This window comes from Ascaphus truei, chromosome 18, assembly GCF_040206685.1.
Source record: "Ascaphus truei isolate aAscTru1 chromosome 18, aAscTru1.hap1, whole genome shotgun sequence".
Taxonomy (NCBI): domain Eukaryota; kingdom Metazoa; phylum Chordata; class Amphibia; order Anura; family Ascaphidae; genus Ascaphus; species Ascaphus truei.
Window position 1 is genome coordinate 8,852,628 of NC_134500.1, and position 15,488 is coordinate 8,868,115.

The 15,488-nt window shown below is 52.8% G+C and overlaps 1 protein-coding gene across 1 annotated transcript in view; it reads left to right on the top strand.

Annotated features, from left to right (window-relative positions):
• The first annotated feature begins 1,891 nt into the window (after positions 1–1,891).
• The window catches only part of SMAD6 (SMAD family member 6), a 20,740-nt gene continuing 7,143 nt past the window's right edge, over positions 1,892–15,488 (top strand). Inside the window, 1 exon segment of the mRNA XM_075576257.1 lies at positions 1,892–2,495. Coding sequence (XP_075432372.1) covers positions 2,097–2,495 — 399 coding nt within the window. The 5' untranslated portion in view covers positions 1,892–2,096.

Below are 15,488 nucleotides of genomic sequence, written 5' to 3' on the forward strand. Positions count from 1 at the left end.
CAAGAGTAGGAGAGGATACAGGAGTAGCAGAGGGTGCTGGGAGAGCAGGGGGTGCAGGAGTAGCAGAGGGTGCTGGGAGAGCAGGGGGTGCTGGGAGAGCAGGGGGTGCAGGAGTAGCAGAGGGTGCTGGGAGACAGGGGGTGCAGGAATAGGAGAGAGTGCTGGGATAGTAGGGTGTGCAGGAGTAGTAGAGTGCTGGGATAGCAGAGAGTGCTGGGATAGCAGAGGGTGCTGGGATAGCAGAGGGTGCTGGGATAGCAGAGAGTGCAAGAGTAGGAGAGGATGCAGGAGTAGCAGAGGCAGCTGGGAGAGCAGGGGGTGCAGGAGTAGCAGAGAGTGCTGGGAGACAGGGGGTGCAGGGAGTGCAGGAGTAGCAGAGGGTGCAGGGGGTGCGGGGGGTGGAGGAGTAGCAGAGGGTGCAGAGGGTGCGGGGGGTGGAGGAGTAGCAGAGCATGCTGGGAGAGGAGGGGGTGCAGAAGTAGCAGAGAGTGCTGGGAGAGGAGGGGGTGCAGGGGGTGCAGGAGTAGCAGAGAGTGCAGGAGGTGCAGAGGGTGCAGGAGAAGCAGAGGGTGCAGAGGGTGCAGGAGTAGCAGAGGTGCAGGGGGTGCAGGAGTAGCATAGGGGGAGCAGGGGGTGCAGGAGTAGCAGAGAGTGCAGGGGGTGCAGGAGTAGCAGAGCGTGCAGGGGGTGCAGGAGTAGCAGAGAGTGCAGGGGGTGCAGGAGTAGCAGAGGGTGCAGAGGGTGCAGGAGTAGCAGAGCGTGCAGGGGGTGCAGGAGTATCAGGGGGTGCAGGAGTAGCAGAGGGTGCAGAGGGTGCAGGAGTAGCAGAGCTTGCTGGGTTCCCTTTAAGAGCTGAGTAACTTGAGATGTGTTTGCAGAGCAGCCGCCAAAGTGTCTAGACTGTCACGTGACGGGCGGCGGCCAATGGGGCGGCGGCTGCTGGGCCCGTGTCCCGTGCGCCCGGAGCAGCACCCTGCGCTGGAGGAGAGGATGCAGTGTGGGCGCAGGGTCCCGGGCAGCGCCATGTGACCCGCCTCCCGGAGAAGCGCTCACCCGCCGCGGGGGGGCTCCGAGATGTGACCCGGGTTACCCGGCTCGGGTGTCAGCTGCGCGCTCATCTACACCCCCCAGGTGCTACACCCCGGGCTGAGAACATTGCACAGCAGAGGAGGGTGAACCGGCACAGCACAGGAGGGTGACCCGGCACAGCACAGGAGGGTGACCCGGCACAGGAGAGGAGGGTGAGCCGGCACAGCAGAGGAGGGTGACCCGGCACACAGAGGAGGGTGACCCGGCACAGCAGGGGAGGGTGACCCGGCGCAGGACAGGAGGGTGACCCGGCGCAGCACAGGAGGGTGACCCGGCGCAGCACAGGAGGGTGACCCGGCGCAGCACAGGAGGGTGACCCGGCACAGCACAGGAGGGTGACCCGGCACAGCAGAGGAGGGTGTCAGTTGCTCGCTCATCTACACCCCCCAGGTGCTACACTCCGGGCTGAGAACATTGACACAGAGGAGGGGAGGGTGACCGGGCACAGGAGGGGGGGGGTGACCGGGCACAGAGGGGAGGGTGACCCGGCACAGGAGGGGAGGGTGACCCGGCACAGCAGAGGGGGGGAGAGCCTGCGGGGTGACCCAGCACAGGAGAGGGGAGGCTGCGGGGTGACCCGGGGCACAGGAGAGGAGAGGCTGCGGGGTGACCCGGGGCACAGGACAGGGGGAGAGGCTGCGGGGTGACCCGGGGCACAGGAGACGGGCAGAGGCTGCGGGGTGACCCGGGGCACAGGAGAGGGGGAGAGGCTGTGGGGTGACCCGGGGCACAGGAGACGGGCAGAGGCTGCGGGGTGACCTGGGGCAGGGGCTGCGGGGTGACCTGGCACAAAAGAGGGTGAGAGCCTGCGGGGTGACCCGGGGCACAGGAGAGGGGGAGAGGCTGCGGGGTGACCCGGGGCAGGGGCTGCGGGGTGATCTGGCACAAAAGAGGGTGAGAGCCTGCGGGGTGACCCGGCACAGGAGAGGATTACTGTGCCCTGCGCGCCCCATGCAGATCCGGGCACTGAGACTCCGGTGACCCGGGCGCACACCCGGGGGCGCCGCATGTTCAGGTCCAGACGTTCCGGGATGGTTCGGCGCCTGTGGCGGAGCCGGGCGGGTGGGGATGGGGGGGTGTCTTGCTGCGGGGTGTCCGAGCCGCCCGTCGGATCACCGGAGCTGCGCCCGGCTGCATCGTGCGTGCTGAAGCGGCTGAAGGAGCAGGCTCTGTGCGCCCTGCTGGAGGCCGTGGAGTCCCGAGGGGCATCACCCGGCGGGTGTGTGCTGGTGACCCGGCTCGGGCCCCCTCCTCACCTGCTGTTCTGCAGACTCTTCCGTTGGCCCGAGTTGCAGCATCCCGGGCAATTGAAAGCCCTGAGCGGGTGTCACGGATCCGGGGGACCAGAAAGCAACAGCGTGTGCTGCAACCCATACCACTACAGCCGGGTGTGCGGACCGGGTGAGTGACCCCACATACTAGCACTACAACTCCTACCCCCTCAACAGGGTGAGTGACCCCACATACTAGCACTACAACTCCTACCCCCTCAACAGGGTGAGTGACCCCACATACTAGCACTACAACTTCCTACCACCTCAACAGGGTGAGTGACCCCACATACTAGCACTACAACTCCTACCCCCTCAACAGGGTGAGTGACCCCACATACTAGCACTACAACTCCTAGCACCTCAACAGGGTGAGTGACCCCACATACTAGCACTACAACTCCTACCCCCTCAACAGGGTGAGTGACCCCACATACTAGCACTACAACTTCCTACCACCTCAACAGGGTGAGTGACCCCACATACTAACACTTCAACTCCTAGCACCTCAACAGGGTGAGTGACCCCACATACTAGCACTACAACTCCTACCCCCTCAACAGGGTGAGTGACCCCACATACTAGCACTACAACTTCCTACCACCTCAACTGGGTGAGTGACCCCACATACTAGCACTACAACTCCTACCCCCTCAACAGGGTGAGTGACCCCACATACTAGCACTACAACTCCTAGCACCTCAACAGGGTGAGTGACCCCACATACTAGCACTACAACTCCTACCCCCTCAACAGGGTGAGTGACCCCACATACTAGCACTACAACTTCCTACCACCTCAACCGGGTGAGTGACCCCACATACTAACACTACAACTCGTACCCCCTCAACAGGGTGAGTGACCCCACATACTAACACTATATCTCCTACCACCTCAACCGGGTGAGTGACCCCACATACTAACACTACATCTCCTACCACCTCAACTGGGTGAGTGACCCCACATACTAACACTACAACTTCTACCACCTCAACTGGGTGAGTGACCCCACATACTAACACTACAACTCCTACCACCTCAACAGGGTGAGTGACCCCACATACTAACACTACATCTCCTACCCCCTCAACTGGGTGAGTGACCCCACATACTAACACTACAACTCCTACCACCTCAACAGGGTGAGTGACCCCACATACTAACACTACATCTCCTACCACCTCAACAGGGTGAGTGACCCCACATACTAACACTACAACTCCTACCACCTCAACAGGGTGAGTGACCCCACATACTAACACTACATCTCCTACCACCTCAACAGGGTGAGTGACCCCACATACTAACACTACATCTCCTACCACCTCAACAGGGTGAGTGACCCCACATACTAACACTACAACTCCTACCACCTCAACAGGGTGAGTGACCCCACATACTAACACTACAACTCCTACCCCCTCAACAGGGTGAGTGACCCCACATACTAACACTACATCTCCTACCACCTCAACAGGGTGAGTGACCCCACATACTAACACTACAACTTCTACCCCCTCAACAGGGTGAGTGACCCCACATACTAACACTACAACTCCTACCACCTCAACAGGGTGAGTGACCCCACATACTAACACTACATCTCCTACCACCTCAACAGGGTGAGTGACCCCACATACTAACACTACAACTCCTACCACCTCAACTGGGTGAGTGACCCCACATACTAACACTACAACTCCTACCACCTCAACAGGGTGAGTGACCCCACATACTAACACTACATCTCCTACCACCTCAACAGGGTGAGTGACCCCACATACTAACACTACAACTCCTACCACCTCAACAGGGTGAGTGACCCCACATACTAACACTACAACTCGTACCACCTCAACAGGGTGAGTGACCCCACATACTAACACTACAACTTCCTACCACCTCAACTGGGTGAGTGACCCCAAACCCTGACACCGCAATACCAGCGCCACTTCCCATACACTTCTTCCATTAGAGATGGGTGACCGGAATTGTTGTCACCCTAACTGCTAACGCCATACAGTGTACCCTTGCAGCCAGGTGTGCGGGCTGTGTGAGTAAACCCCAAGCCCCGACACCCCAACACACTTCCATATTACCTTGACCTCCCACACCCCACTCATGCTATTTTCAGATTCAGGGTCTAACCGGGCGATGATGTGTTATAGGCCGGGCTTGATTGGGTCCAGCTGGGTGATGTGGCTTAGACTGACCTTAATAGGGTCACACTTGGTGGTGGTGTCATAGGCCGGGATTAATAGGGTCACACTTGGCGATGGTGTCATACTTGACAAGGGTGTCATTGGCCGTGATTAATAGGGTCACACTTCGCGATGGTGTCACACTTGGCGATGGTCTCAGGAAATCCAAGTGATTTAGATCGGCGCTAAGCAACAACAATGTGAGATCATAAATCCTTAATATGACGGGAATAAATAAATATGGTGTGAGGGGAAATAGAAAAATTCTCACCCTTCAAAGGGAATTGTACAGATTCCCTTAAAGTAACAGTGAACATCCAGGGGTCATGTCACGTGACCTGTGGCGTCATTTGCCGCTGCGTTGTCATAGAGACGCGTGACCAGAGCCTGGTAATTACGTTTATAGAGGCCTAGCGCTCTCAGCGTGGGGCCTTTGTAAACGCCGCTTCCCCCCCCCCCCCAGAAAAGTCTCGGGGGTCCCCCTAGGGGGCAGGTCCCCCAGTACTAGCGAATCTATATAGATCCGTGGTGCGCAACTCGAGTCCGCTAAACCCACCAACTGCTCAGGTTTTCAAGTTATCCCTGCTTCAGCACAGTACTCCGTCTCCAACGGAGCCACTGATTGAGCCACCTGTGCTGAAGCAGGGAGATCCTGAGAACCTGAGCCGTTGGTGGGTCTTTTGCGGACTGGAGTTGTGCGCCCCTGATATAGATAACGCGCGCAGCGGCGTATTTACAGATCTGTTGCCCGTGGGCGCTTGCCTGCGCCCGCCGCCCTGCTTCTTCAGCATCCAGCGTCAAGTGACGCCGCGGACGTCACGGTTGCCATGGCAACAAGACGCCGTGTGACCGGCTGTGACGTCCGCGGTGTCGTTTGATGCTGGATTCTGAAGCAGAACGGAGGCGCCCGGCGCAGGTAAGTCCCGTCCGACAGGCCCGAGTGCGCGGCAAATGCTAATGAGGGCGGACATTTTTGCAGCCCCCATATTTTGCCGGCTTGTGGCTGGGCCTAACGGGAAATCTGACGCCACCTCGTCGCCCCTTGGGACTTGGTATTGGCCCACATGACGTGGGGGCTTTAAACGGGATTGGGGTACCCGCAGCACATTTACAGGTAAATATCTCTGGGAGCAGGGGGTCCCCAGAACGGAAATGACGGCGGTTTAGCTGCGGAGATCCGCTGCTCCCCATCTGTGCAAAATAATCACGCAAAGGGAAACCTTGGCCTTGGCGCCGGGTCACAGGCGCTGCGCTGCGGGACAGGCGTGCCCTGGAAGTGTGTGCATCCAGAGGGGAAGGGGTTACTGCGCTGCGCTGCGGGACAGGCGTGCCCTGGAAGTGTGTGCATCCAGAGGGGAAGGGGTTACTGCGCTGCGCTGCGCGACAGGCGTGCCCTGGAAGTGTGTGCATCCAGAGGGGAAGGGGTTACTGCGCTGCGCTGCGGGACAGGCGTGCCCTGGAAGTGTGTGCATCCAGAGGGGAAGGGGTTACTGCGCTGCGCTGCGGGACAGGCGTGCCCTTGAAGTGTGTGCATCCAGAGGGGAAGGGGTTACTGCGCTGCGCTGCGGGACAGGCGTGCCCTGGAAGTGTGTGCATCCAGAGGGGAAGGGGTTACTGCATTCCAAGATTCCTTATCTCGGCCTCGCTGGCCTTTGTTGTCGGTGCCTGGGGCCACACGCATAATTACACAGGTCTTTAGTGGGAAACCTCAGCAGGGCCTGACAGGAGCGCGTCTGAGAACCGTAAGGCTGGGACGCCAGCGGTCACGGCGGCGCAGACTAGACACGCCTCTGGTCAGGCAGGCCCCAGTAGCTCTTTATGTGTGCGCTCCCCTATCGCGATGGGGCGACGCGGTCAGGTGCTCGGCGGACAGCCAATGGAAGGGCAGATGTGCCGCGCCCTGCGCGCATCCCATCGCTCCCCTACAGAACGCAGATCGCGGCTGTAATCTGTGCACCAGCCGCCAGGCGCGCGTGCAGCAATGAGGACTAATACACAGGCATCAGGGACACGTACCTCTCACCCCCTCCTAATACACAGGCATCAGGGACACGTACCTCTCACCCCTTCCTAATACACAGGCATCGGGGACACGTACCTCTCACCCCCTCCTAATACACAGGCATCAGGGACGCGTACCTCTCACCCCTCCTAATACACAGGCATCGGGGACACGTACCTCTCACCCCCTCCTAATACACAGGCATCAGGGACACGTACCTCTCACCCCCTCCTAATACACAGATATCAGGGACACGTACCTCTCACCCCCTCCTAATGCACAGGCATCGTGTACACGTACCTCTCACCCCCTCCTAATACACAGGCATCGGGGACACGTACCTCTCACCCCCTCCTAATACACAGATATCAGGGACACGTACCTCTCACCCCCTCCTAATGCACAGGCATCGTGTACACGTACCTCTCACCCCCTCCTAATACACAGGCATCGGGGACACGTACCTCTCACCCCTTCCTAATACACAGGCATCAGGGACACGTACCTCTCACCCCCTCCTAATACACAGGCATCAGGGACACGTACCTCTCACCCCTTCCTAATACACAGGCATCGGGGACACGTACCTCTCACCCCCTCCTAATACACAGGCATCAGGGACGCGTACCTCTCACCCCTCCTAATACACAGGCATCGGGGACACGTGCCTCTCACCCCCTCCTAATACACAGGCATCAGGGACACGTACCTCTCACCCCCTCCTAATACACAGATATCAGGGACACGTACCTCTCACCCCCTCCTAATGCACAGGCATCGTGTACACGTACCTCTCACCCCCTCCTAATACACAGGCATCGGGGACACGTACCTCTCACCCCCTCCTAATACACAGATATCAGGGACACGTACCTCTCACCCCCTCCTAATGCACAGGCATCGTGTACACGTACCTCTCACCCCCTCCTAATACACAGGCATCGGGGACACGTACCTCTCACCCCTTCCTAATACACAGGCATCAGGGACACGTACCTCTCACCCCCTCCTAATACACAGGCATCGGGGACACGTACCTCTCACCCCTCCTAATACACAGGCATCGGGGACACGTACCTCTCGCCCCCTCCTCATACACAGGCATCGGGGACACGTACCTCTCACCCCCTCCTAATACACAGGCATCGGGGACACGTACCTCTCGCCCCCTCCTAATACACAGGCATCAGGGACACGTACCTCTCACCCCCTCCTAATACACAGGCATCGGGGACACGTACCTCTCGCCCCCTCCTAATACACAGGCATCAGGGACACGTACCTCTCACCCCCTCCTAATACACAGACATCGGGGTCACGTACCTCTCACCCCCTCCTAATACACAGGCATCGGGGACACGTACCTCTCACCCCCTCCTAATACACAGGCATCGCAGACACGTACCTCTCACCCCCTCCTAATACACAGGCATCGGGGACACGTACCTCTCACCCCCTCCTAATACACAGGCATCGGGGACACGTACCTCTCACCCCCTCCTAATACACAGGCATCGGGGACACGTACCTCTCACCCCCTCCTAATACACAGGCATCGGGGACACGTACCTCTCACCCCCTCCTAATACACAGGCATCGGGGACACGTACCTCTCACCCCCTCCTAATACACAGGCATCGGGGACACGTACCTCTCACCCCCTCCTAATACACAGGCATCAGGGACACGTACCTCTCACCCCCTCCTAATACACAGGCATCAGGGACACGTACCTCTCACCCCCTCCTAATACACAGGCATCAGGGACACGTACCTCTCACCCCTCCTAATACACAGGCATCAGGGACACTTACTTCTCACCCCTTCCTAATACACAGGCATCGGGGACACGTACCTCTCACCCCTTCCTAATACACAGGCATCGGGGACACGTACCTCTCACCCCCTCCTAATACACAGGCATCGGGGACACGTACCTCTCACCTCCTCCTAATAAACAGGTATCAGGGACACGTACCTCTCACCCCCTCCTCATACACAGGCATCGGGGACACGTACCTCTCACCCCCTCCTGATAAACGGGCATCGGGGACACGTACCTCTCACCCCTTCCTAATACACAGGCATCGGGGACACGTACCTCTCACCCCCTCCTAATACACAGGCATCAGGGACACGTACCTCTCACCCCCTCCTAATACACAGGCATCAGGGACACGTACCTCTCACCCCCTCCTAATACACAGGCATCAGGGACACGTACCTCTCACCCCTCCTAATACACAGGCATCAGGGACACTTACTTCTCACCCCCTCCTAATACACAGGCATCGGGGACACGTACCTCTCACCCCCTCGTAATACACAGGCATCGGGGACACGTACCTCTCACCCCCTCCTAATACACAGGCATCGGGGACACGTACCTCTCACCCCCTCCTAATACACAGGCATCGGGGACACGTACCTCTCACCCCCTCCTAATACACAGGCATCGGGGACACTTACTTCTCACCCCTTCCTAATACACAGGCATCGGGGACACGTACCTCTCACCCCTTCCTAATACACAGGCATCAGGGACACGTACCTCTCACCTCCTCCTAATAAACAGGTATCAGGGATACGTACCTCTCACCCCTCCTAATACACAGGCATCAGGGATACTTACTTCTCACCCCCTCCTAATACACAGGCATCGGGGACACGTACCTCTCACCCCCTCCTAATACACAGGCATCGGGGACACGTACCTCTCACCTCCTCCTAATAAACAGGTATCAGGGACACGTACCTCTCACCCCCTCCTCATACACAGGCATCGGGGACACGTACCTCTCACCCCCTCCTGATAAACGGGCATCGGGGACACGTACCTCTCACCCCTTCTAATGCACAGGCATCGGGGACACGTACCTCTCACCCCCTCCTAATACACAGGCATCGGGGACACGTACCTCTCACCCCCTCCTAATACACAGGCATCGGGGACACGTACCTCTCACCCCCTCCTAATACACAGGCATCGGGGACACGTACCTCTCACCCCCTCCTAATACACAGGCATCGGGGACACGTACCTCTCACCCCCTCCTAATACACAGGCATCGGGGACACGTACCTCTCACCCCCTCCTAATACACAGGCATCGGGGACACGTACCTCTCACCCCCTCCTAATACACAGGCATCGGGGACACGTACCTCTCACCCCTTCCTAATACACAGGCATCGGGGACACGTACCTCTCACCCCCTCCTAATACACAGGCATCAGGGACACGTACCTCTCACCCCTTCCTAATACACAGGCATCAGGGACACGTACCTCTCACCCCCTCCTAATACACAGGCATCAGGGACACGTACCTCTCACCCCCTCCTAATACACAGGCATCAGGGACACGTACCTCTCACCCCCTCCTAATACACAGGCATCAGGGACACGTACCTCTCACCCCCTCCTAATACACAGGCATCGGGGACACGTACCTCTCACCCCTCCTAATACACAGGCATCAGGGACACGTACCTCTCACCCCCTCCTAATACACAGACATCGGGGTCACGCACCTCTCACCCCCTCCTAACACGCAGGCATCAGGGACACGTACCTCTCACCCCCTCCTAATACACAGGCATCGGGGACACGTACCTCTCACCCCTCCTAATACGCAGGCATCGGGGACACGTACCTCTCACCCCCTCCTAATACACAGACATCGGGGACACGTACCTCTCACCCCCTCCTAATACACAGGCATCAGGGACACGTACCTCTCACCCCCTCCTAATACACAGGCATCTGGGACACATACCTCTCACCCCTCCTAATACACAGACATCAGGGACACGTACCTCTCACCCCTCCTAATACACAGACATCAGGGACACGTACCTCTCACCCCTCCTAATACACAGGCATCTGGGACACGTACCTCTCACCCCCTCCTAATACACAGGCATCAGGGACACGTACCTCTCACCCCCTCCTAATACACAGGCATCTGGGACACATACCTCTCACCCCTCCTAATACACAGGCATCTGGGACACATACCTCTCAGTTTTCCATGTTTGTCAAATAAGACAAAACGTTTAGGGAGGTGACATAGAAATATAGACCCTGTGTGTGGTATGTATGTCTTTATATAGCGCCATTAATGTACATAGCACTGTGTATCTCAACAAGATCGCCGCGCACTTGGTGACGTGCCACACAGAACGCAAACATGGCGCACGGGAAAGGAAACCAGGAATATTTATGTCACACGTGATCCATAATACCAGCACCGCACAAGAACAGCAAATAAGGGTCATTTATTAGGTCCAAAAAACGCACTCCGGACGAATATTTCGGTCCCTCCTGGTCCCTCCGAAGCATCAGGCCGGAGTGCGTTTTTGGACCTAATAAATGACCCTTATTTGCTGTTCCTGTGCTGTGCCGGTATTATAGGTCACGTGTGACATACATTGACTATATATCTATAGCATAACTAATTAGCCGCATAAGGTCGTAACCCCGGAAGGTCAATTCCGATGCCATGTGACCGAGTAGATTAATTATTCTTTTTAATTCTGTGCATCAGTATTACCAACTCATCCGTACCTATATGTGAGACAATATTACTCTTACATCCTCTAGTTGAGGGTATGTGTAATAAAACTCCTAATAACCGGGTTATAAGCAGGATTATACAAGGCAGACAAATAATATTGCAATACAGAATAAAAGCAGCAACATTCAACTCATAATCACCAAAAGTAATGTATTGTTACAAAATGTATGATGTAAAATATATACACATACGCACTTCAGTATTAGGTGATACCTTTTTTATTTGGACTAACAAATGATGCCATAGGACAAGCTTTCGAGAGTTCTCCTCTCTTCCTCAGGTCGGCGATACTGATATACACAGGTTTCTATGACTTAGACGGGGATTGAAAAAGCAAGAAAAGGGGAAGAAAAAGTACAGAGAGATGTAGATGAGGTGGGGTGAGGGAGGAGGGTTTGGAGACACTGGAAGGGTGATAAGAAAGGTGAGAATAAGGGATGGGGGGGACCATTACAACATATGATGATAGTGTGTGAGAAACCCCCATGTCCACATTAAACCCCCTTTTTGGTGTCAAAGAGTCTTATCATTCTGAGTTCAAATGTTTTCCGTTCTTGGGTGCGTTTGAACATTCTATTGAGGATTTTGATTTTTAAATTGTTTATCATTTATGGAATGATCTGGTTGTGAGAAATGATGTCCTATGACATAAATTGTTAGTCCAAATATAAAAGGTATCACCTAATACTGAAGTGTGTGTGTGTGTGTACACACACACACACACACACACACACACACACACACACACACACACACACACACACACACACACACACACACACACACACACACACTATATCTATCTATCTCTATCTCCTGCTCTCCCAGCTAGGTTTACCTGCTCAGAGATTTGCCACTACAACTGTGAAATATTCTGTTTTTACTAATAAATCTGCTTCCCGCCCAGGGGTCTCCTTTTTATATTATTCGGGTCATGAGTTCTAATGTTACTTTTCTGTCCGTTTATTCTTATTGTGAGTGCACGTTGAGTTTGTCCCACATAAAGTCCACAGGGGAATTTGAGTAAATAAATGACTGGTTTGGTGTGGGGTAGAAAATCCCTTAATTGGAATTCTATTTCCCTTTTATGGGATGTATCCTATCTTCACCTTTTTAATGATGTTACTACAATTATTGCAGTAAAGACCAGGAAATGTACCCGATCTTTTACTGCAAAAATGCCTCTTTACAAACTTCTTTTTTTCTTTCTTTAATGCCTGCTTTTACTAAATTGCTACCTGTATGTTTTTCCTCTAATGGACGGGAGAACAAAGGTCTTTTCAACAATGATGTCGCTGGGATTAATCTTTTTGTTTTTATGACCATCTTTTTATCATCTCCCCTGTTAAACTTAACTTAACCATTTCATAGGCCAGATCCTCACGCGTTGTATCCTCCGCTGTGATGCGTCTGAGTCACAGAGCGGGCGACCAGCTCACACCTTCTTTAATCCTTTAATACTTAGTAATGGCACTAAACATCTTTTAATGATGGAGCACCACATTACACCTGTTTTTTTTTTATATCTTCCCAAGAGTCTAGGGAATCCCCCAGGAAGACATGTAGTCTCTGGGATGGGTTCTCTATGGGTTAAATGATATAGATTACTTCCAACCTATTGTGTAAAAAAAAACAAATAAGTTACCCACATTCCTAAACAAGCGATTCTTTTACCGAACCAAACCAAAAAGTGTTCTTGGTGCTAAAAATGACCAATAATACAGTGATAATGTGCAAATAATCCCAGTGAGAAATAGCTCTGAAAAACACACAATACTTTCACTTGATATGTGGAAGTCCTCTCGTGCCGGGACTCTTGATGGACCTCATATGAAGAAAAGGACACAAATGCAGAGGGTATAGTGCATTAACATTTCCTGATGGTGACATACAACACAGAAGGGAAAGAAAACCGACTCATACTTACTTTCCCCGCTGGTAAGTAAGCAAGAAGTGACTTTGGGCGCACTTCAACCCTGCTATCAGATCAGCTGCTCAGCGTGCAGACACACACGCCCCCCGGTCTCCCCCGTCTGCGTCTTACAACGGCGATCGGAGTCCTCCGCAGCCTAGGCGCGTCACCACCGTCTCAGCCGCCTCTGCCGATCAGGATCTCGCAGCAAGCAATGTCTGGTTGATACGGTGGCCGCAGAAAGTCAAAAAGGCCCAACGCGTTTCGTCACAAGGACTTCGTCTGGGGTCATGCTTGCCACTCTATGTGCTATACCTTTATACTGAGCTCTACAATCAATATGGATATGACCTTCAAAGTATATTCATCCTCCACTATATTACCCACTTTCAATATGTCAATTAAACCTCTGAGGTTTCAGAGCTATTTCTCACTGGGATTATTTGCACATTATCACTGTGTTTTTGGTCGTTTTTGCGCCAAGAACACTTTTTGGTTTGGTTTTACATGTTGCGGTTTGGGGAAACCGCTGGTGTTCAGGCATCAGCTTGATCTTATCACAATATAAGTTGAGCTCTATTCGCTGTGTCACGATTCTTTTCCCGAAACTTGCTATTACATTTGCAGAAGACGATGAAATCTGATGTACTAGATGTTCAAACCCAGTATACAGTACATATATCCCTTCGTAAGGAAGGTTTTCTGTATACAGAAAAGGCATTATTGAAAGATAGAACACAGTCATTGATCCTTTTATACCTTTTTCTTACACAGCTGCTCAAATTTATTTTATTTTAGAAATAAACCATTTTTTATTTAATAGACTTTTATCTTCAAAAACATTGGGGGCAGCAGTGGGTGACAATGCACCCCTCCACTTCTGCAAACATCTTTGTCAGAAAGCGAATCTTCCTTAAGAATTTAAAATATTGTTCTTCAGTAAAAAAAAAAGAAAATAAATCGGTGCAGGTACGTAGATGATATTTTCTTAATTTGGAAATGTATCAAGAATGATCTTACTGTAACGCTGAATTAAGCTTACCAATTGCCTGACCCCATCAAGTTTACCATGCAATGTAATAAGGAAATAATGACAAGACAAATGAGTTTGTTATCTAGTTTTCATTTCTCAGGGTTAAAGATGGTGTTGTCTAGCAGCCCACTCCTGCAAGTCCACCGCATTACAGTGAAGGATACAACTTCTGAGGAGCGGGCCAATGAAATTGTTAATAAGTTTAATAGGGGATTTGATAACAATATGTTCATAAAACAAAAAGATGAAATAAAATGAATCCCATGAACATCAGTGGGATGATGTAGTGCAAGATCTTTGCAACACCCCGTATCGGCATTAAATCCTCTTTGACAACTCAAGAATCTCATCAAGTCATTCCCTAATCACCTGGAGCCAGAAATAATAATAATAACATGTTCTTGTATAGCGCGGCTAGTTTTACGTAGCGCTTTACGAAAGACATTTTGCAGACCCAGGTTCCGTGGAGCTTACAAATAATTTTTTTGGTACCTGAGGCACAGGGAGATAAAGGGACTTGCCCAAGGTACAAGGAGAAAAACACTGGGAATTGAACCATGTTCCCCTGTTTCACACTCAGTGCCAGTCAGTGTCTTTACTCACTGAGCCGCTCCTTCTCACTGAACTATTCATACCCAACAACCTAGGAGTTGGTATCCTACATGTTCCCAAAATCCACAAACCAGGAAACCCCGGCAGACCAATTATAACAGGTATGGATACACTCGCTGAACAAATATCAGGACTAGTGGAGAATATCCTAAAACCACCAGTCACAAACCCCAATAGCTTCATGCAAGATACCCAATACTTTCTCAGTAAATTAAACATCAAACAACTACCATCCAACACACTACTAGTTACCATGGATGTACAATCCCTGTACAGTAACATCCCCCATAAGGATGACACTGCGGCATGCCTGCAATTCCATGCAACATCTCCCCTGGATCAGAAATACAGCGCTGAAGTAATTACCAAACTGATAGTATACATCCTCACACACAACTACTTCAGCTTCAACAAGGAAATGTACCTACAACTAATGGAGACTGCAATGGGCACCAGGATGGCACCGCAGTATGCCAATCTTGAACAGCGATTCCCAACCACGTGCATCCACAAACCTTACAAATATTACAGATACATTGATGATCTATTTATAATATTTACAGGGGGCGAAGAAAATCGGAAGCACATGTGAGTCCTTGAATTCAGTCCACCCATCAATTAAGCTCAAAATAGATTATTCTGCAAACCTAGTGAACTTTCTGGATACACCGTAACACTGGGAAATGGCAAACTGCACACGTCTGTATACAAGAAACCAACAGACAGATGCAGTTACCTCCACAACACCAGCTTCCATCCCACCCATACCAAACAAGGTATCATACACAGC